The sequence below is a fragment of the Rhamphochromis sp. 'chilingali' genome, assembly GCF_963969265.1.
Source record: "Rhamphochromis sp. 'chilingali' genome assembly, chromosome: 10".
Lineage (NCBI taxonomy): Eukaryota > Metazoa > Chordata > Actinopteri > Cichliformes > Cichlidae > Rhamphochromis > Rhamphochromis sp. 'chilingali'.
In genome coordinates, this window is record NC_137937.1 from 39,690,465 (window position 1) to 39,706,769 (window position 16,305).

General features: G+C 46.2%; 2 protein-coding genes across 5 annotated transcripts in view; both read right to left on the reverse strand.

Annotated features, from left to right (window-relative positions):
- Positions 1–975, reverse strand: part of LOC308404913 (disabled homolog 2-interacting protein-like) — a gene marked incomplete at its 3' end in the record, with an annotated part of 36,835 nt that extends 35,860 nt beyond the window's left edge. The window contains exon 1 of the mRNA XM_080895203.1: positions 1–975. This exon is cut by the window's left edge and continues 2,341 nt beyond it.
- A 1,962-nt stretch (positions 976–2,937) lies between these two features.
- phf19 (PHD finger protein 19) lies at positions 2,938–12,074 on the reverse strand. 4 transcript variants are annotated; one of them, XM_080893292.1, is made up of 14 exons: positions 11,822–12,072; positions 11,220–11,400; positions 11,052–11,133; positions 10,854–10,958; positions 6,509–6,603; positions 5,610–5,758; positions 5,437–5,532; positions 5,169–5,358; positions 5,022–5,089; positions 4,789–4,929; positions 4,650–4,707; positions 4,489–4,574; positions 4,302–4,382; positions 2,938–4,231 (listed from the first exon to the last, which is right to left on the reverse strand). In XM_080893292.1, the coding sequence occupies exons 1-14, from the start codon at positions 11,872–11,874 to the stop codon at positions 3,886–3,888; spliced, it is 1,731 nt and encodes a 576-aa protein (XP_080749418.1). In that variant the 5' UTR covers positions 11,875–12,072; the 3' UTR covers positions 2,938–3,885. The 4 variants fall into 4 exon arrangements, with proteins under 4 accessions (XP_080749418.1, XP_080749416.1, XP_080749415.1 ...); XM_080893291.1 differs by having other exon boundaries at positions 2,939–4,231; positions 4,650–4,710; positions 11,822–12,071; XM_080893290.1 differs by having other exon boundaries at positions 4,302–4,379; positions 4,650–4,929; positions 11,822–12,074.
- Positions 12,075–16,305: the final 4,231 nt, after the last annotated feature.

Sequence of the window (16,305 nt, forward strand, 5' to 3'; positions counted from 1 at the left end):
GCTGAATATATGTTTACAGACATGCTGGTAAACACGTGTGTCTTATTAGTGGAGCGAATGTGGCTGTAATGAAGCAATTTAATTTAAGACGGCACGACGAGACGAAACGTCAGGATAAGCAGAAAAACCTAAACGCAGAAACTACAGAAAGTAGACGAGCTAAAGAAGAATCTGACATTTCAGCAGACGTTTGTCACCAGAGCAAAACCACAAAGTGAAGCTGTTGTGAAAGCAAGTTTTATTGTGGCAGAGGAGCCAAATCAGCCCGGCTATTTACCGAGGGAGAGTTTCTAAAGAGCTGCATGATGAAGCTGTGCGTCGTCTTGTGTCCAGACAAAACACAGATTTTGGCAAATGTGAGCCTGAATAGAAACGTATGTCAAAGTGTAAACGACATGAAACTGTCCTGGGACAAACTTGTTGGATGCAGCGCCGGTGTTGTGCGGTGAAAAAAAACTGACTAGTCAGTAGGATGCGAGTAAAGATGCAGGAGGAGAACTGTACCGGTGAGTTAACAGCATCACTGCATCACACACCAGGAAAGGCTGTGTGGTAAAGTCCTTAAAATGGAGCATGTAATGATCACCGTAACGGAGACCGTGAATTTGATCCGAACTAAAGGTTTAAATCACCGTCAATTTCAGTCTTTTATGATGCAGTGATCCCTGTTGCCAAGTAATGTTGAGCCAAGTCAGTGCAACAGTGTTCCCAAATGCGCACTTTGCTGATAAACTGAGTGCACTGAGTTTGTGGCGCTTTGGTGACTTTGAAGCACAAAAAGAGAATTTCGAGCTGCTTCACAACCCAACGTGGAAACTGCACCCGTGCAGATTCAGATGCAGCTGCAGTGTAATGATGCACTCAGGCAAAGTACGACACTGACTGGCCCGCACAGTTTATAGCTCCACTCCTGCAGCAACGCCCAGCTCCGTCTACATGCGGCTCCAACCTTGTGTTTGCTTTCATTTACTTTTTCTGGGCTTTTGGCAACATGTTCTTGTTTCTAACTTGCATAATTTTGACAGGATATATTTTTATGGAGAGCAAAATGTTTAAAGAATAAACTTTAATTTTAAAGTTTATTTATTCTGGAATAATATTCCTGTCTGTATTCATATTTATGTTTACAAAACATTGTTTTAGTGTGTTCAATAAATGTTTATCTTGACCTAAAGTGTGCCTTGAGGTTTGGCCCCCAGTGCAATTGAGTTTGGCAGCCCTGCAGCAGATATTTTAATGGCCTGCATTTGTATAGTGCTTTTCTAGTCCCTAAGGACCCCAAAGCGCTTCACACTATATCCATTCATTCACACATTGGTGATGGCAAGCTACATTGTAGCCACAGCCACCCTGGGGCGCACTGACAGAGGCGAGGCTGCCGGACACTGACGCCACCGGGCCCTCTGACCACCTCCAGTAGGCAAACACGGGGTTAGTATCTTGCCCAAGGTTATTTGACATGCAGCCAGGAGACAGCCTGGGATCGAACCACCGACCTTCTGATTAGTGGCTGACCTGCTCTACCACCTGCGCTACAGCCACCCCATGGTCAGTCCAACCTCCAGGGGCATAATATCATCCTTGTACAATCTAGTCTCCCACTTACAATCTTCTTCAGTAGCTGCCATCGAATCTAAATGGGAACAAGACATAACTTTCATATCACAGATGACCTGTGGGACTCTGTCCTCGGCCAAGTTCACAATATATCGATGTGTGCTCGACACACTCATTTAAGATCATCGGGTGCATTGATCCAGGGTCAGGCTGGAGCGTATACACCCAGCCTGTAGGGGGTGCTCCTGGTACATTACTTCATATGTACTGGTCCTTCATTGGCCAACGTTTGGAACTGTTTCCCAAACGATGTCTGAAGTCCTCAAATTAAACCAGAGCCACTCTGTGCTACGTTTGATGCGCCCAGGACCTGAAGCTGCCCAACTCCAGAGTCAGAGTGTTAAACTTTTCATTACTGCTGACCAGGCGAGCTACCTGACCCCCCTCCCGCATGTGCAATGAGTAAAAGATACAACGTCCTGCTTTGTTTAGTTCAGTTCAATTCTGAAGTACTTTGTTATACGTAGCACTGAAACCTTTGTCTAATGAAAGGTCAGGATGAAATGGAAAATGCAGTTAGAAGGAACATTTACACGATCCTCCACATTTATTATGTTGATGTTTTCATGAATGGTCAGATGGTCCGCTGCTGTGAATTATGGGACGGAATTTTCTTCTCCCCGTTCATAAAGGATGCTCTGCTAAGGGAAGCATTGAAGTTCCTTTGCGTAGTGTTTGGAGAACTGGAACAGCTCTGGTTATGGCCACCATGCAGATACATCGCTCAGTGAGGAACCTTCCTGAGCAAAAAGGGTCGTTTGGAACGCACCTCGATCTCCCTTAGACTGTGCTGCTTTCAATCAGGTCCCTGATTTAAGGGAAAACATGAGCTGGACCTCATGTCTGACCTCAGGCAGGCGTAAAGAAACACAGAGCAGGTACACAAACACAAAGTATGGACAGGTGAAGAAGCTTACAGGTAGATGCAGGTGGTCTCCTCTGCTGTGAATCTGTCACATCGCCATGTTACCCGTCTGCCTGAATACCTGTGTGAGTGCTGGGACCCTCAGGACAACGACACAGATGCACCTGAACACTCATGCAGGTTTCTCTGCCTTTTAACACCTTAACTGGATTATCAGATTACCTGCACTAGTGTCTCTCACACACACACACACACACACACACACACACACACCTGTATACCTGCCTTTGTGAGGACTCTCAGTAACATGAAAGCTCCCCAGGACCCTGTAAATCTGGACCCATAAAGTTAGACCTAGAGCCAGGTGTAGACTGACTGTGACACTCACAGGTTTTCACAAACCCAGGTTTCCACGCATCTCTGCTTCTCAGACACACACAGAAACACAGAAAGGTCAAAGGTCAGAAAACATTTGTTTTTAATCCAGAGAAAGCTGGCAGCTGATTGGTCAGCTGGAGAGGAAAACAGCAAACAAACAGTCAGATGATCAAAACAAGCATTTAACAGGCCAATAGGAGCAGAGCATATCTTAAAGTGACAGAGTGCCAGTTTAACGTCTCAGAGACTGTTAGCACTATTAGCATCCCTCATTCACAAATATGGGCTGCGTTAGCTTCAAGCTAGGAGAAACACTGATCGGTGGCTCAGATTGATCACCAGCAGGCGCACTTTGGTGTTTGCATAGACGACGAATGGGATGCTCCGCAGGTGAGATCATGTGATAGAGTGAGAACACTGCACAGGTGAGGAAGGGGCAGGTAAACATGTGACTAAGTGCTTCTGATCAGGTACACAACATGAAAACTTCAGGGGAGGGAGGGGGCAAGAGAGGCAGGGTGCTGTCTGACAGCCAGGGGGCGCTGCATGAGGAACTCTGAGTGTTTTACAAATCAGAGCAAAAGAAGAACTCCACCAGTGTGACATCATTACAACCAGGAAAACAACTAATCAGTGTGTGAGGCTGCAAACATGGTGGAGGTGGGAGGAGTCAGGTGGGAGCTCTGTGTGTCTCTTTGGCTGCATTTAAACACTTTTTAAACTAAAAACTATTTTTTCCAGGATCGAGTTCAGCTTTGATTCCTGATTCCTCAAAACTCACCAGCCAGCTGGGGATATACAGCCCACATGTTTAACGGGGACACGGGGAGCCCGGTGGTTTAACGGGGACACGGAGAGCCCGGTGGTTTAACAGGGATCCAAATGTTTAACAGGGACACGGGGAGACCAGGTGGTTGCGGGGCCACAGTGTCAGTTCAGGTTTCAACCAATAAGCAGCTCACCAGCAGCAAGTGTAGAGGAAAAGGAATCAAAGCTTCTAACACCACCTGGACCTTAATAACGTCCTAATAAGGGGTCGTCCCCTCCCACTCCAGCAAGTACTGGACCGTCCCCTGAGGGGTGATGCGGCGAGCCAACACCTGATAGCGCTCGCCATTGGTTAGCCTACCCGCTACTCCAAAGTAAGAGGAGATGGAGGAGTGGAGGTGGGAGTTGTCAGACGGCAGCGGTGAGTGGTCTGACAAGAAGTGGGAGGAGTCTGTGGTCAGGTGGGTGTGGTTTGTAGCTTCCTGGGCCCCAATGATGCCAGAAGGCTCTTCCCCTCCAAGCTCCTCCCCTGCCTCACTGCGATTGGCCCACTGGCTGTAACTGTTCCGGGGTAACTTCCTCTTTCTGCTGCCCATCCTTCTCCTGAAGACAGAGGTCAAAGGTCAGATATCAAAAGCCTAGGGTTGGTGAGTCAGGTGTTCACTCAGCTCACCTGAAGTGGTAGGAGGAGGCGGAGCCAGAGGTGGAGGCATCGGTGGAGTCCTGGTCGATGCTGACGGCTCTGCTGGAGCTGCTGAGGAAGGACAGCAACGTCACAGGTGCGCCACCGTATGACGTGAACGGGAAAGCACAGGTAAGCAAAGCATCAATCAGAGCGCCGAGTCCAGCGCTAATCTCACCTCTTCAGGCTCTGCAGCTCATCCAGCGTGAAGTCAAAAATGTTGGCCATGTGGTGGTTGGCGGTCCAGCTGCAGGTCAGCTCGTTCTACGGGCAGAAGGTCACAGTCAGCGTGATGCATTAACAGCTTTAGAAACCACAGAAGAAGAAAATGAGCCTCACATTAGGAATGGCATCCTCGAGAAGCCACTTGGACTTCCTCTTTCTCCTCTCAGCTGAGCTGCTGAAGAAACAGAAATAAACACCACGGTTACGCTTCGTCCAATCACAGGCAGCAACGGCTGGCAGCAAGAGATCATACCTGCTCGCCGTCTTCTTCCTTGCCCCGCCCCCATCATTCTGAGCACGCTCAGGAAAGAGCTTGGAGGGGGGGTTAGGAGGGACCCTGGTCCTCAGACGAAAGATGCACTTCCTCTTTTTGATTTCCTTCCCGCACAGAAACCTGAACACACACACACACACGTTAAGAACACACATCCTGTGTTCATGTTACACACGTGTACTCGTGACGGCCTCGCTCTGATTGGTCCTTACTTGCTCTTGTACTTGTTGAGTGCGTCGAGCAGGTGCTGCCCCCTCTCTGCTGGGGGGGTGTTGGACAGCTGAACAAACACACAGAGGGTTAAATGAACACAGGCACACCACGTGATCTCAGCGTACCTGGCTCAGGTGTGCTATTACCTTCCCAAGCTGCAGGTGGTCCCAGTGGGTAGAGACGAAGGTGAGGATCTCGTCCAGTTCGAAATACTTCTTCTTGCTGCAGATGGACAGGTTGTAGAGCACCAGGTGGACCAGGTCCACCCACCTGAGGGACAGGCGCCGCACGCACTCTGAGCCCTTATTACACACCACGCACACAAACAAGTAGAACCTGCGGGAGGACAGGAAGTCAGAGCCATACCGGGGAAAGGTAGCAGGGGGAGGGGCGGAGCAGGGGGTGGAGCCTCACCTGTCTCCAAACATCATTGCTTCCTGCAGGCACTGAGTGCACGCCTCATGGAACCACTGTTGACACCTGAAGCACTGCAGCATCTTCAGGTACCACCTGCACACAAAGGTAATGCACACAGGTGAATCAAGTAATGGCCAACCACACCTGCAGCTGTCATCAGGCCAACTTACTCTCCAGGGCCGCCGCAGTAACAGTAACACTGCTGCTGATTGGTCCGGTGCTGCGAGTCCCAGTCCAGGGCCTCCAGCTCGTACGGAAGCACCTGTTTCATCACACTCAGGGCTTTGGCTATCACACCTTTCCTCAGAGCCCCGCCCTTCTGTGGGACACACAGGTGCAGAGACACGAGTCAGAGGCAGGCGAAACACACACACACACACACAAACACACACGGGTAAGAGAGAGAGAGAGAGAGAGAGAGACACACACACACACACGGGTAAGAGAGAGAGAGAGAGAGAGAGAGACACACACACACACACGGGTAAGAGAGAGAGAGAGAGACACACACACACGGGTAAGAGAGAGAGAGAGAGACACACACACACACACACACACGGGTAAGAGAGAGAGAGAGAGACACACACACACGGGTAAGAGAGAGAGAGAGAGAGAGAGAGAGAGACACACACACACACACGGGTAAGAGAGAGAGAGAGAGACACACACACACGGGTAAGAGAGAGAGAGAGACACACACACACACAAACACACACACACAAATGAGAGAGAGAGACACACACACACAAACACACACACACACACACACAAATGAGAGAGAGAGACACACACACACAAACACACACACACACAAATGAGAGAGAGAGACACACACACACACACACACACACACACACACACACAAACAAACACACAAATGAGAGAGAGAGACACACACACACAAACACACACACACACAAATGAGAGAGAGACACACACACAAATGAGAGAGAGAGAGAGAGACACACACACAAATGAGAGAGAGAGAGAGAGACACACACACACACACACACACACACACACACACACACACACACACACACACACACACAGGTGAGAAGCATCGTACCCGGACCGCCAGAGCAAAGACGCAGCGTCTGCAGAACCACGGAGTCAGGGTGCCGCTGCCCTCTACTGGAGGAATGTGACACTGCTGGTGGAAACCTGACAGACAGGTGATGGTCAGAGCCCAGGATTCACCATGGCAACAGATAAACAAAGAGCACTCAGTCATCGTGACCTTTGACCTTAAATCTGATCATCAGAAAGCATTTCTGCCTTTACTGCAAACAGCGTTTGCGCTAATGTTTCTACTATCAGCTTCACTCTGAGCTTCTGTTAAAGGTCAGAGGTCATTCACATTAGAAGTATCAGCAGTTATGGAGGAGCTCCGCCTCCTGAGAAAACGCTGATGTCACTGCAAGCCCGTCCAATAAATCCCACCCCGAAACACCATGCAGTAGGGCTGGGCGATATATCGACTTTTTTAATATATCGATATATTTTTTTATACACAATATGTTACTACGTTACGTTACAATTATACTTGTGGAACCGCAAGTTTGCCTCTCTTTCGTCCACTTTTGTCTCTACGCAACGTTACTCTGCCTCGCCTCTCCTTCACTGAACACAACTCCCCCATCACCTGCAGGCTGCTCGTTAAAAAGAAAACATTTGGAGATTACTATTTTAGTGCTGTCAGCGTTAATCTCGTTAAAATGACATTAACGGCATTAATGAGCATTATTATTTAATAAATGTTGATAATTTCTTTCTTTTTTTTCTGAGTAATTTTTTCACGTACATCTGCGCTGTATGTTAATAAAAGTGCCTGTGTGAGACCTGGGACACTGTGTGACTAAGAACTCGCTTTTTCTTCTTACTTTATACCTTTAAAAAAAAAAAAAATCGAGATACATATCGTATATCGCCATCCAGCTAAAGAATATCGAGATATGAATTTTGGGCCATATCGCCCAGTCCTACCATGCAGTTAGTTTTAGCTTCGCAGGTGTGACCCTCAGTCCAACCTGCAGAAAGCCCACAGGCAAGTAGAGCAGGGCAATATGACCAAAAATATTTATCACGATATAGATCTGAAAATTTGCGATAACGATATAACTGACGATATAATTGACACTAGACAAAATACTTTACAACTCCACAATTTTATTAGTGCAAAAAAACCCCATCCATCCATCTTCGTCCGCTTTATCCGGGGCCGGGTCGCGGGGGCAGCAGCCTAAGAAAAGAGGCCCAGACCTCCCTCTCCCCATCCACCTCCACCAGCTTATCCGGGGGAATACCAAGGCGTTCCCAGGCCAGCCGAGAGATATAATCTCTCCAGCGTGTCCTGGGTCTGCCCCGGGGCCTCCTCCCGGTGGGACATGCCTGGAACACCTCACCCAGGAGGCGCCCAGGAGGCATCCTTGTCAGATGCCCGAACCACCTCAGCTGGCTCCTTTCGATGTGGAGCAGCAGCGGCTCTACTCTGAGCCCCTCCCGGATGGCCGAACTTCTCACCCTATCTCTAAGGGAGAGGCCAGCCACCCTTCGGAGGAAGCTCATTTCTGCCGCTTGTATCCGCGATCTCGTTCTTTCGGTCACTACCCACAGCTCGTGGCCATAGGTGAGGGCAAAAAAAACCCATCAATGTATTTTCACATAAACAAGCAGCTGTTTTTTGCATTAAAGTTATATAAACATTTTACAGTGCAAATGCAAATTCCTCGCTGACAGCTTAACCAAAAGGCATTTCCAGTGGAAACTGGCCGACATATCCTCAGCATAACCATGTATAATATCCACAAAACTTCAAAAAAAAAAAAAAAAGCTTATACACATGCAATACGGTAATATTATGTTGAAGCACAGTACGTATCACTCCGCGAGGCTCCGCCTACGGTAGCCGTAACGCTCCGACAATCCATCAAGCGGTGCGGCTTCGTAGCTTAGCAAAGTCGTACTGAAACATTTGACAGATTTTCGAGCGCCGTGCACATAAAATCGTTTCGAGGTCAGTAAACACTAGGGCTGCCACAAACGATTATTTTGATAGTCGACTAGTCACCGATTATTTTTGCGATTAGTCGACTAATCAGATCATCATCCATTAGACGTAAAACTACAGCTTATTGCACCAGCAGCATCTGCTCTTATATAACTATCATTAGCTTACAGCTTTAAGTGTTTAAGGTCTGTGCTAACTAAAAATAAAGACAAGATGATAGTTTATTAAATTTTAATGAAATTTGCAGATTGTTTCGGTGAAGTTTAATAAACTCCTTGCTATCTAAAATATAACAGGACACCGGAGTAAATTCTGGAGCATCTCACACTTCTGATAATCAGCTGTCTGCTTGACGTTTATTCAGCTGTGTAAAAACTATAACTTTAATCTCAGCCAAACCGATTTACTCAGGAACAAATAAAATACAAAAAAAAAAAGCCAAACAATAACATGTTTAAGTTATCTAAGTGACTCATATATATTTAACCTGAGTAGCGAAAGACGGCGGTGGGTTTGAAAACGATTTGCGGGGAGTCCGGTGTTCTCACGGCGCTAGTGAGCCTAGCCCCCCGGCTCGCTAACGAGCTAGTGGGTAACAGATGTCTCCGAAAACGTCGGAGCGCTTTTGAAAATATGTGGTGTCCTGATAAACTGAGCAGATATTTGAGGTTTACACAGCTACATTCTCGCCTGAAAATATGTTAAACGTTTATTTTGTGACCCAGAAAGAATAATAAGAGTAATATTAAAACTAACTAGCTGCCGCCATTGTTGGAAACTGCGCTGGGCCACGCTATGAATTCTGGGACACAGCTGCTTCTTCTTCTTCTTCTTCTTCGGGGTTTAACGGTAGCTGACATCCTTGTACATGCAATGCTGCCATCTTCTGTTTCAGTCCGTTATTACACTCTTAAATCCTGCCACTTATTCCTGCGTCTTTTGTGATCGTACAAAGTTTCAAACGACGCGTCGACTATTAAATCAGTCGTCGACGATTTTGATAGTTGACGTAATCGTGACTAGTCGACAAATCGTGGCAGCCCTAGTAAACACAACCAGAATTCAAACATAAGGCACACGGGGTTATAAGGGGCTCTGTCGATTTTCAGAAAAATCAAAGGGTTGATTGTAAGTACGCCGTATTTTCCAAGAAACAGGGTAATAACGACGGCCCGCTAGCATGCTCCACCAAAAATAGTGCTTTGTTGTGTATCTGACGGACGAAAGCTAAACCAGTTCCACACCACTGAAGCTGCAGCATTTCTACAAACCAATCCGGTTGTTCAGTCTGACGTCACCAGCCGTGTCTGGGCCTAAACTCTGCTGCAGGTCCATATATCAAACGATCACTATGGCATTACTGAGAGTTGAAAAACTGTCTAAAGTCTTTCATCTTTAATAAAATGATCAGCGTTCTGCTCTACCAGGTGTAACAATTGAGTTTAACATCCAGGCATCCATGAAAACGGAATTTATGATATTTAACGGAGTTAGAAGTTAGCAGGGAGTTAGCTCGCTAGCTTCTATCTAAATACAATATAGCATGTCCTGACTGTGGGGTTTTGGAAACAAATTAAAACGTACAGCTCTGTTATCACTTCCAGCATAAATGAAGACAGAAAACTAAACAGCAGTGACGTTTGTAGGGTTACTGAAGTTGGGCTAGCTGGTATATAATGATGTGCTACGTGACCGCTAGCGACACAGCTATGTTAGCATAATATAAACAAGCTAACTTTTTTTCCACTCGATAAAAGTTAACGTGAGTGTTCTCGGTGGTCAGGAACAAATGTAATCGCATGGCAGGATGCTGTAAAAGGACCAAACTTCAGCCAGGAGAACAACTGAGATAATCCATCCACAATACGAGCTTAGTCATTCATATACTGCTGCATGGGCTGGGCTGTAGTTACATCCTAAGGTTTTAAAAACTGAGCTTAAATAAATGATTAGCGGTAATAAAAGCCGAGGGAGGTCAACAGTGATCACTGACTGTTTTAGGAGCTTTTTGAGATCAAATAGAAGAAAATACATAACATTAAACATGTTAACAACACAAAAGCCATATTAAACGCAGACTACTTTAGACCCAGAAGTAGGATTCGTCGCGTGATCACTGAACAACCGGATTCTCGTTCATCCGTTTCATTCAACGATCCGCTTTCGCTCTTCTCATTCTCCGTCTCCACCATGCGTTTTCTGCCATGTGCGTATAAAAACAAAGGCACTGCGCATGCGCGTTTTACCCATATTCTATCGCCATATTTCATTTTCTTGCCGTTGCCCAACATTATACCGGTATTACCGTGAACGGTATGATATGGCCCAGCCCTACAGGCAAGTGTTCCTAATGGACTGCTCCTGTGTGTGTGTGTGTGTGTGTGTGTGTGTCAGTTAGACTCACCGATCCCACACTTCCCACAGATCAGGATCTGGTTTGATTGGGTGTTGGAGTTTGGGTCCACCTCCTGGCACATGGAGCAGCGAGGCTCCTCCCCCGGTACTCCAGCTGCATTAGGATTGGACAAAAGAAGCAGATCACAGACATGAAGCACCTGTCTTGCCCTCTCTAGCTTTCTCTCACTCCACCCGTCTGTCTCACCGTGCTGGATGTCCTTCCAGAGGACCCAGAACTTGGAGTTGTCCTCAAAAGTGACGAAGCAGCTCTGCCTAGGGGGACTCACCTATCCACCAATCAGAACACAGAAACTCAGCCAATCACGATGAGCATGATGACGCTGCAGTGGGTGTCAGGTGAGCACAGGCTTACCCGTTGGATCTTTCCCAGGTAGTACAGTCCATCTGACCAACGACAGAGCACGAACTGACCCACGCTCAGACTGGACTCCACCCCGTCAGGTTCGGGGACACGCCCCCCTTCACACCCTCCGCCCCCTGGAGACACCTGATGCTCCAGACCGCAGAAGTCTTCGATCAGGTCCTCATACATCCTGCAGAGAGACAGACAGACGGTCTGTGATTCATTCCTGAACTGCGCGGTGGATTGGAGGAGGGCTGACATGCGCAGTGCGTCCTCCCATCACATACCGTTAACAGAGCTCTAACCATCCAGTAACTACCCACCACACCCTAACGGGTTAACTAACGGAAAAGAGCTGATGAAGCGCGATAACCGATCGGAATAACGAGTAAACCGGGCCATGAAATCCTGAACGATAACCCGGTAACAGCCCGTAATAATTCACGTTAAGAGGGCCAGCTCACACAAAAAACACTTGCACACAGTGATGAACTGACACGGGATAAATTCAAGGGTTCCAACAGCTCTGTGTCCCGGGCTGAACTAACGGGCCACACTAAATCCCAGGGCTAAATCAGAGCGGGTCAGCGCAGAGAGGGAAGCCGTGATACCTGCATTGATCCGGGCTGTGCCTCCTTTCTGTCGGTCCTCCCGCTGCTGGCATCCCAGGACAGAAGGTCGTTGAGTCGATGCTTCTTCAGGGTGTCTGTCTGTCTGTCTCTGTCCGTCTCCCTCACGTCTGCCTGTCTGCCTCCCTTACGTCTGTCTGTCTGTCTGTCTGCTACTACTGCTCTCCGCGGCGCTAAACTTCAAACTTACTCCGGCGCCATTTTTCACTTTTCCCGCGAATCACAGCACGGCTTTTTTCCTTATCGTTCCGTCATCACGCCGCAGCGCCTACCCTAACTGTGATTGGCTGTTGCATTGAAGCCTGCGGGACCCTGCGCTGTGATTGGCTGTGAGAGGAAAAAAATAGTTTTACCGCGAGATTTGGTTTCTGAGCGAGATTTCTTGTGTAGCTGTTCTCCCTACACGCTGCTGATCTACACCCAGCACCTCTCTGCGAGCTGAACTCCACCTGTGACCGCCTTCCTCCACTCTCACACACCACTCTCACACTCCTCTCTCCCGCAAGTACACAGTACAAGGGCGTAGATTTGGTTTTGGCATCGGTGGGGACGGACGATTCAACCACCGAGCCCTGCCCCGTTTTTTTTTTTTTTTCTTTTTTGTCTTTGCTTCTTGATAAAAGGAGAAATATACTTGCCTACATATGCTATTCTACATGCTTTTAAACCATTTAAAATTATAATTCATAGTTTTATATGTTAAATTACTATTAAACAAATGACTAAGTATTTTAGACTTTAGTTTACTTCAGCCATATTCCATATAAATCAGGTATCATACAAAAATAAAAATAGCTTCAAATACAGTCATGACAATAAAAGAATATGACTTTAAGGACTTAACATCATTACTTCAGTTGTAGTACACCAACATCTCTGACACATCAGCACTAAGGGAACACTGAATGACCTGCTGGTTTTTGTCCATAAAACTACTCGTCTAAGATGACCACAGAGTAAAAGATTATACAACATTTTAGGCACTGTTGCCCCGATCAGATCAGTGAGCTGGGATGTTTTATTCTAAACATGAACTACTGTTACAGCAACAGACATGGACTACTGGTGCCCCACACAACAACTCAATGTCCACTATGTGAGGGAGCCAAACACATGCTTGCTCCTCTCGTTAATCTGTAGCACCAAATCATCAGTCAGTCACCTGTGACCTCGCCTCTTCACCTCTGAGCTACAACATGGCAGAGCTGCCTCTGTCACCTGATGAATAACAGTGAGACATTCCTCATACATGCAGTCACACATGTGCTTCGAATACAGTCATGAACCAACAAGTCATCATCCAACTTCACCTGTGACCTTGTGTCACCATTACTCTCTGAGCTTTGTGTTGGTTCTTCACCTGACAAACAGGACAAACATGACAATAAGAATAAAATGTGCAGCTGCTTCAGTGTTTCTGTCACTTTGTGCAGATCTCGACTCGTCAGTAATGTTTGTAGGCTGAGTGCATTTTTGAAACAATTTGTGCAAACTGCACTACAAGGTGGAATATTTGCAAAATCATGACTACCTCGTGATATTTTGTCTCAAAAATAAACCCTATGAATATGTCAGTGCCATTAGGAAGAAATTATTGTGTCACCAACATTTTAATGTTAGACATATAATTCTAACAGCCTCTGTAAACTAATATCCTGGCTGCTCGAGGCTGCCGTTTTCTCTGACAGTTCCAATCAAAATTAGAAACGCTGCTCTGAGACTGAGAGAACTAATAGTGCTGCCTGCTGTGCAGGTAGTTCCCAAACACGTTATTCATGGTTACATACAGTTTTAGACTGATGTGGGCCAAAGCCTAGCACAGCCTGTAACATTATTATGACGGACACATTTTATGAGTGAGCTTGGCTTTAAGTGACTTACAGGTTTCTTTGAAAAACACTTTCTTATATCCAGGTTCTTCCTCTTTGCTGCCGTCCTCGCAGCGCAGGTTTGCCGCTGCTAAAACTAAACAGAGCTCCCTGAAAGGCTCAGCCAATCACACTGGCCATATTTATCACATGAGGCAGGACTAGGGATGGGTACCGGTATCCGGTGCCATTATGGCACCGATTCTGACATAAACAGTAGTAACCAGACCGAAAAGCAGCGCACATTTCGGTGCTTTATTTCGGTCCTTTATTTCGGTCCTTTCTTTTCCCTGAGATGTCATACACTTTGGATTCTAGCCAATCATTTTACCTTTCCAAGCGTAGTAGGCGGGCCCAGGTACGTACGTTCTTTTAGAGCAGAGCTACAGATTAAAAATGCCCAAGGCGAAGCGGTCAAAATTCTGTAAAAGGCTGTACTTCACAGCAAAAGATGCAAACTCAGCAGCAACAAGTGCTTTAAGCTGATACTGTGATACTGTCAAAGGAGGTAACACCTCGAATCTGATGAAACACCTGGCGACGCATAGCGTTTTTTTTAAAAGCCCAGAAATGCGCCGTATTTGATAGCTTGCTGCGAGACCTCACACTGTGCACATCTACTGCGGGTGGGTTGGCTGTTATGCAACATCCCCCAAAAACCCGAAGAGGAGAGTCCTGGCCCCTAGCCCTGCCAGTGTAGCAGAAATGATGAGGATGATGATGCAGCAGCAGCCGTTCTTCTCTGCGTGAGTAGCTAAATGTTGTTCCTGTGTAATTTACGTTGAGTAGGCTAACCACGTTATTACATTAATGCATGTAAGGTGAACTAGCAAACACCATCATAGCTACATGCGGCTGTCTTCTTGTTTGATGGCAGATACTCCCTTCACCCTGGCCAAAAAGGCTAAAATGACCAAAGAAAAAATGACCAAAGAAAAAGTGGAAAACAGCTAAACATGAGAGGTTTTTGGACAAAGTTTGTGTTTTTTCCATTGTTTAAGCACTGCTTCCAGCCAAGAGTGATACCATATATGCCCCATAGCTGCAGAAAAGGCTAACATTGTTATCTTTTTACAAAAAACAGCTGAACATCAGAGGTTTTTGGACCAATTTATAATCGATATGTATCTATAGTTCAGCCACAGGTGCAGTCTCTCACTCAAACAACACATTTCTTTTGCATTCAGACACAGGAGCTGGTGTGTTGCAGTTCCCTGCTCAACACTCGCTCAGTCACAAACAAATCGTTTATTTTAAACGATCTTGTTATAAAGGAATCTCTCAACGTCATGTGTTTAACTGAGACGTGGCAACAAAACATGGATTATATACATCTGAAGGAAATTTGTTCGACTGGCTGCTCCGTCATCGGAGCTCCACGTCTTTCGGGACGTGGCGGAGGTCTCGCTGTTTTGCACCAGGACAGATTCACATGCAGACTGATGAACTCGGATTCTTTTACCTCCTTTGAACTGCAGATGATCAAGGTTGGCTCTTTGCACACCTTTTATTGTATTTGAATCTACCGACCTCCTGGCCCTGCCGGAGTCTTTTTAACTGAATTTAACGACCTCCTGTCATCCATTATTAAATTAGAGAAGGTGGTAATGTTGGGAGATTTTAACCTTCATATTGATGATGCATCCTGTAATATGGCTGCTGACTTCATGACTATCACAGAGTCTTTTAATTTTATGCAGCATGTTTCTGGCCCTACACATGTAAAGGGTCACACATTGGACCTTGTTTTCTCCTTGGGTTTAAATATAAATGACATTCGTGTGGAAAATGTCCATATGAGTCACCATAGCTGCATATATTTTAACTTGTCGTTTTATTTGGATCCCCCGGCTCCCAAAATAACGATTGAAAGGCGAATCATAAACCAGAACGCCGGCAAAAGGTTCTCTGCCATGTTTGACGCTGAAATGACTTACAATGATTTGGACTCTCTTGTCTCATCCTTTAATAATCAGTGTAATTCTAGTTTAGTGGCACCTCTGAAAAAAAGTACTGTCCTATGTTTGAAATCTCATCCTTGGTTAAATGAAAACATTCGTAATTTCAGGAGATATTGTCCCAAGCTGAAACGTTTGTGGAAGGCTTCCCAGCTTGAGGTTTATAAGTTACACCTTAAAGAATCTGTCCTCTTGCTAAATGACATGTGGAAAACGCCAGAACAGAGTATTTTTCACACCTCATAGCCTCAAAAAAGAAAGATCCTAAATTCTTGTTTAAAACAATTAAGAGTATTGTTTCTCCTGATGCTCCTTGTGCACCAGTTCACTCAACGTCCGAATGCAATGAGTTTATGAACTATTTCAGAAATAAGGTCACTGCCATCAGGTCTAATATCTCTCCATCATCTTCTCAATATCAGACTTTCAACTTGCTCTCCTCTGATACTTGGTCCTCTTTTACTCCTGTTACATTACAAGACATCAGAGGCCTGCTTTGTCATATAAAACAGACTTCAAGCCCCCTTGATGTCCTTCCATCTTCATGTTTCACTAGTGTGTTTGATTCAGTTGGCCCCTGTATTGTGGAAATGATAAATACTTCTCTTCATACTGGCTCAGTCCCCAGCTTCTTTAAACA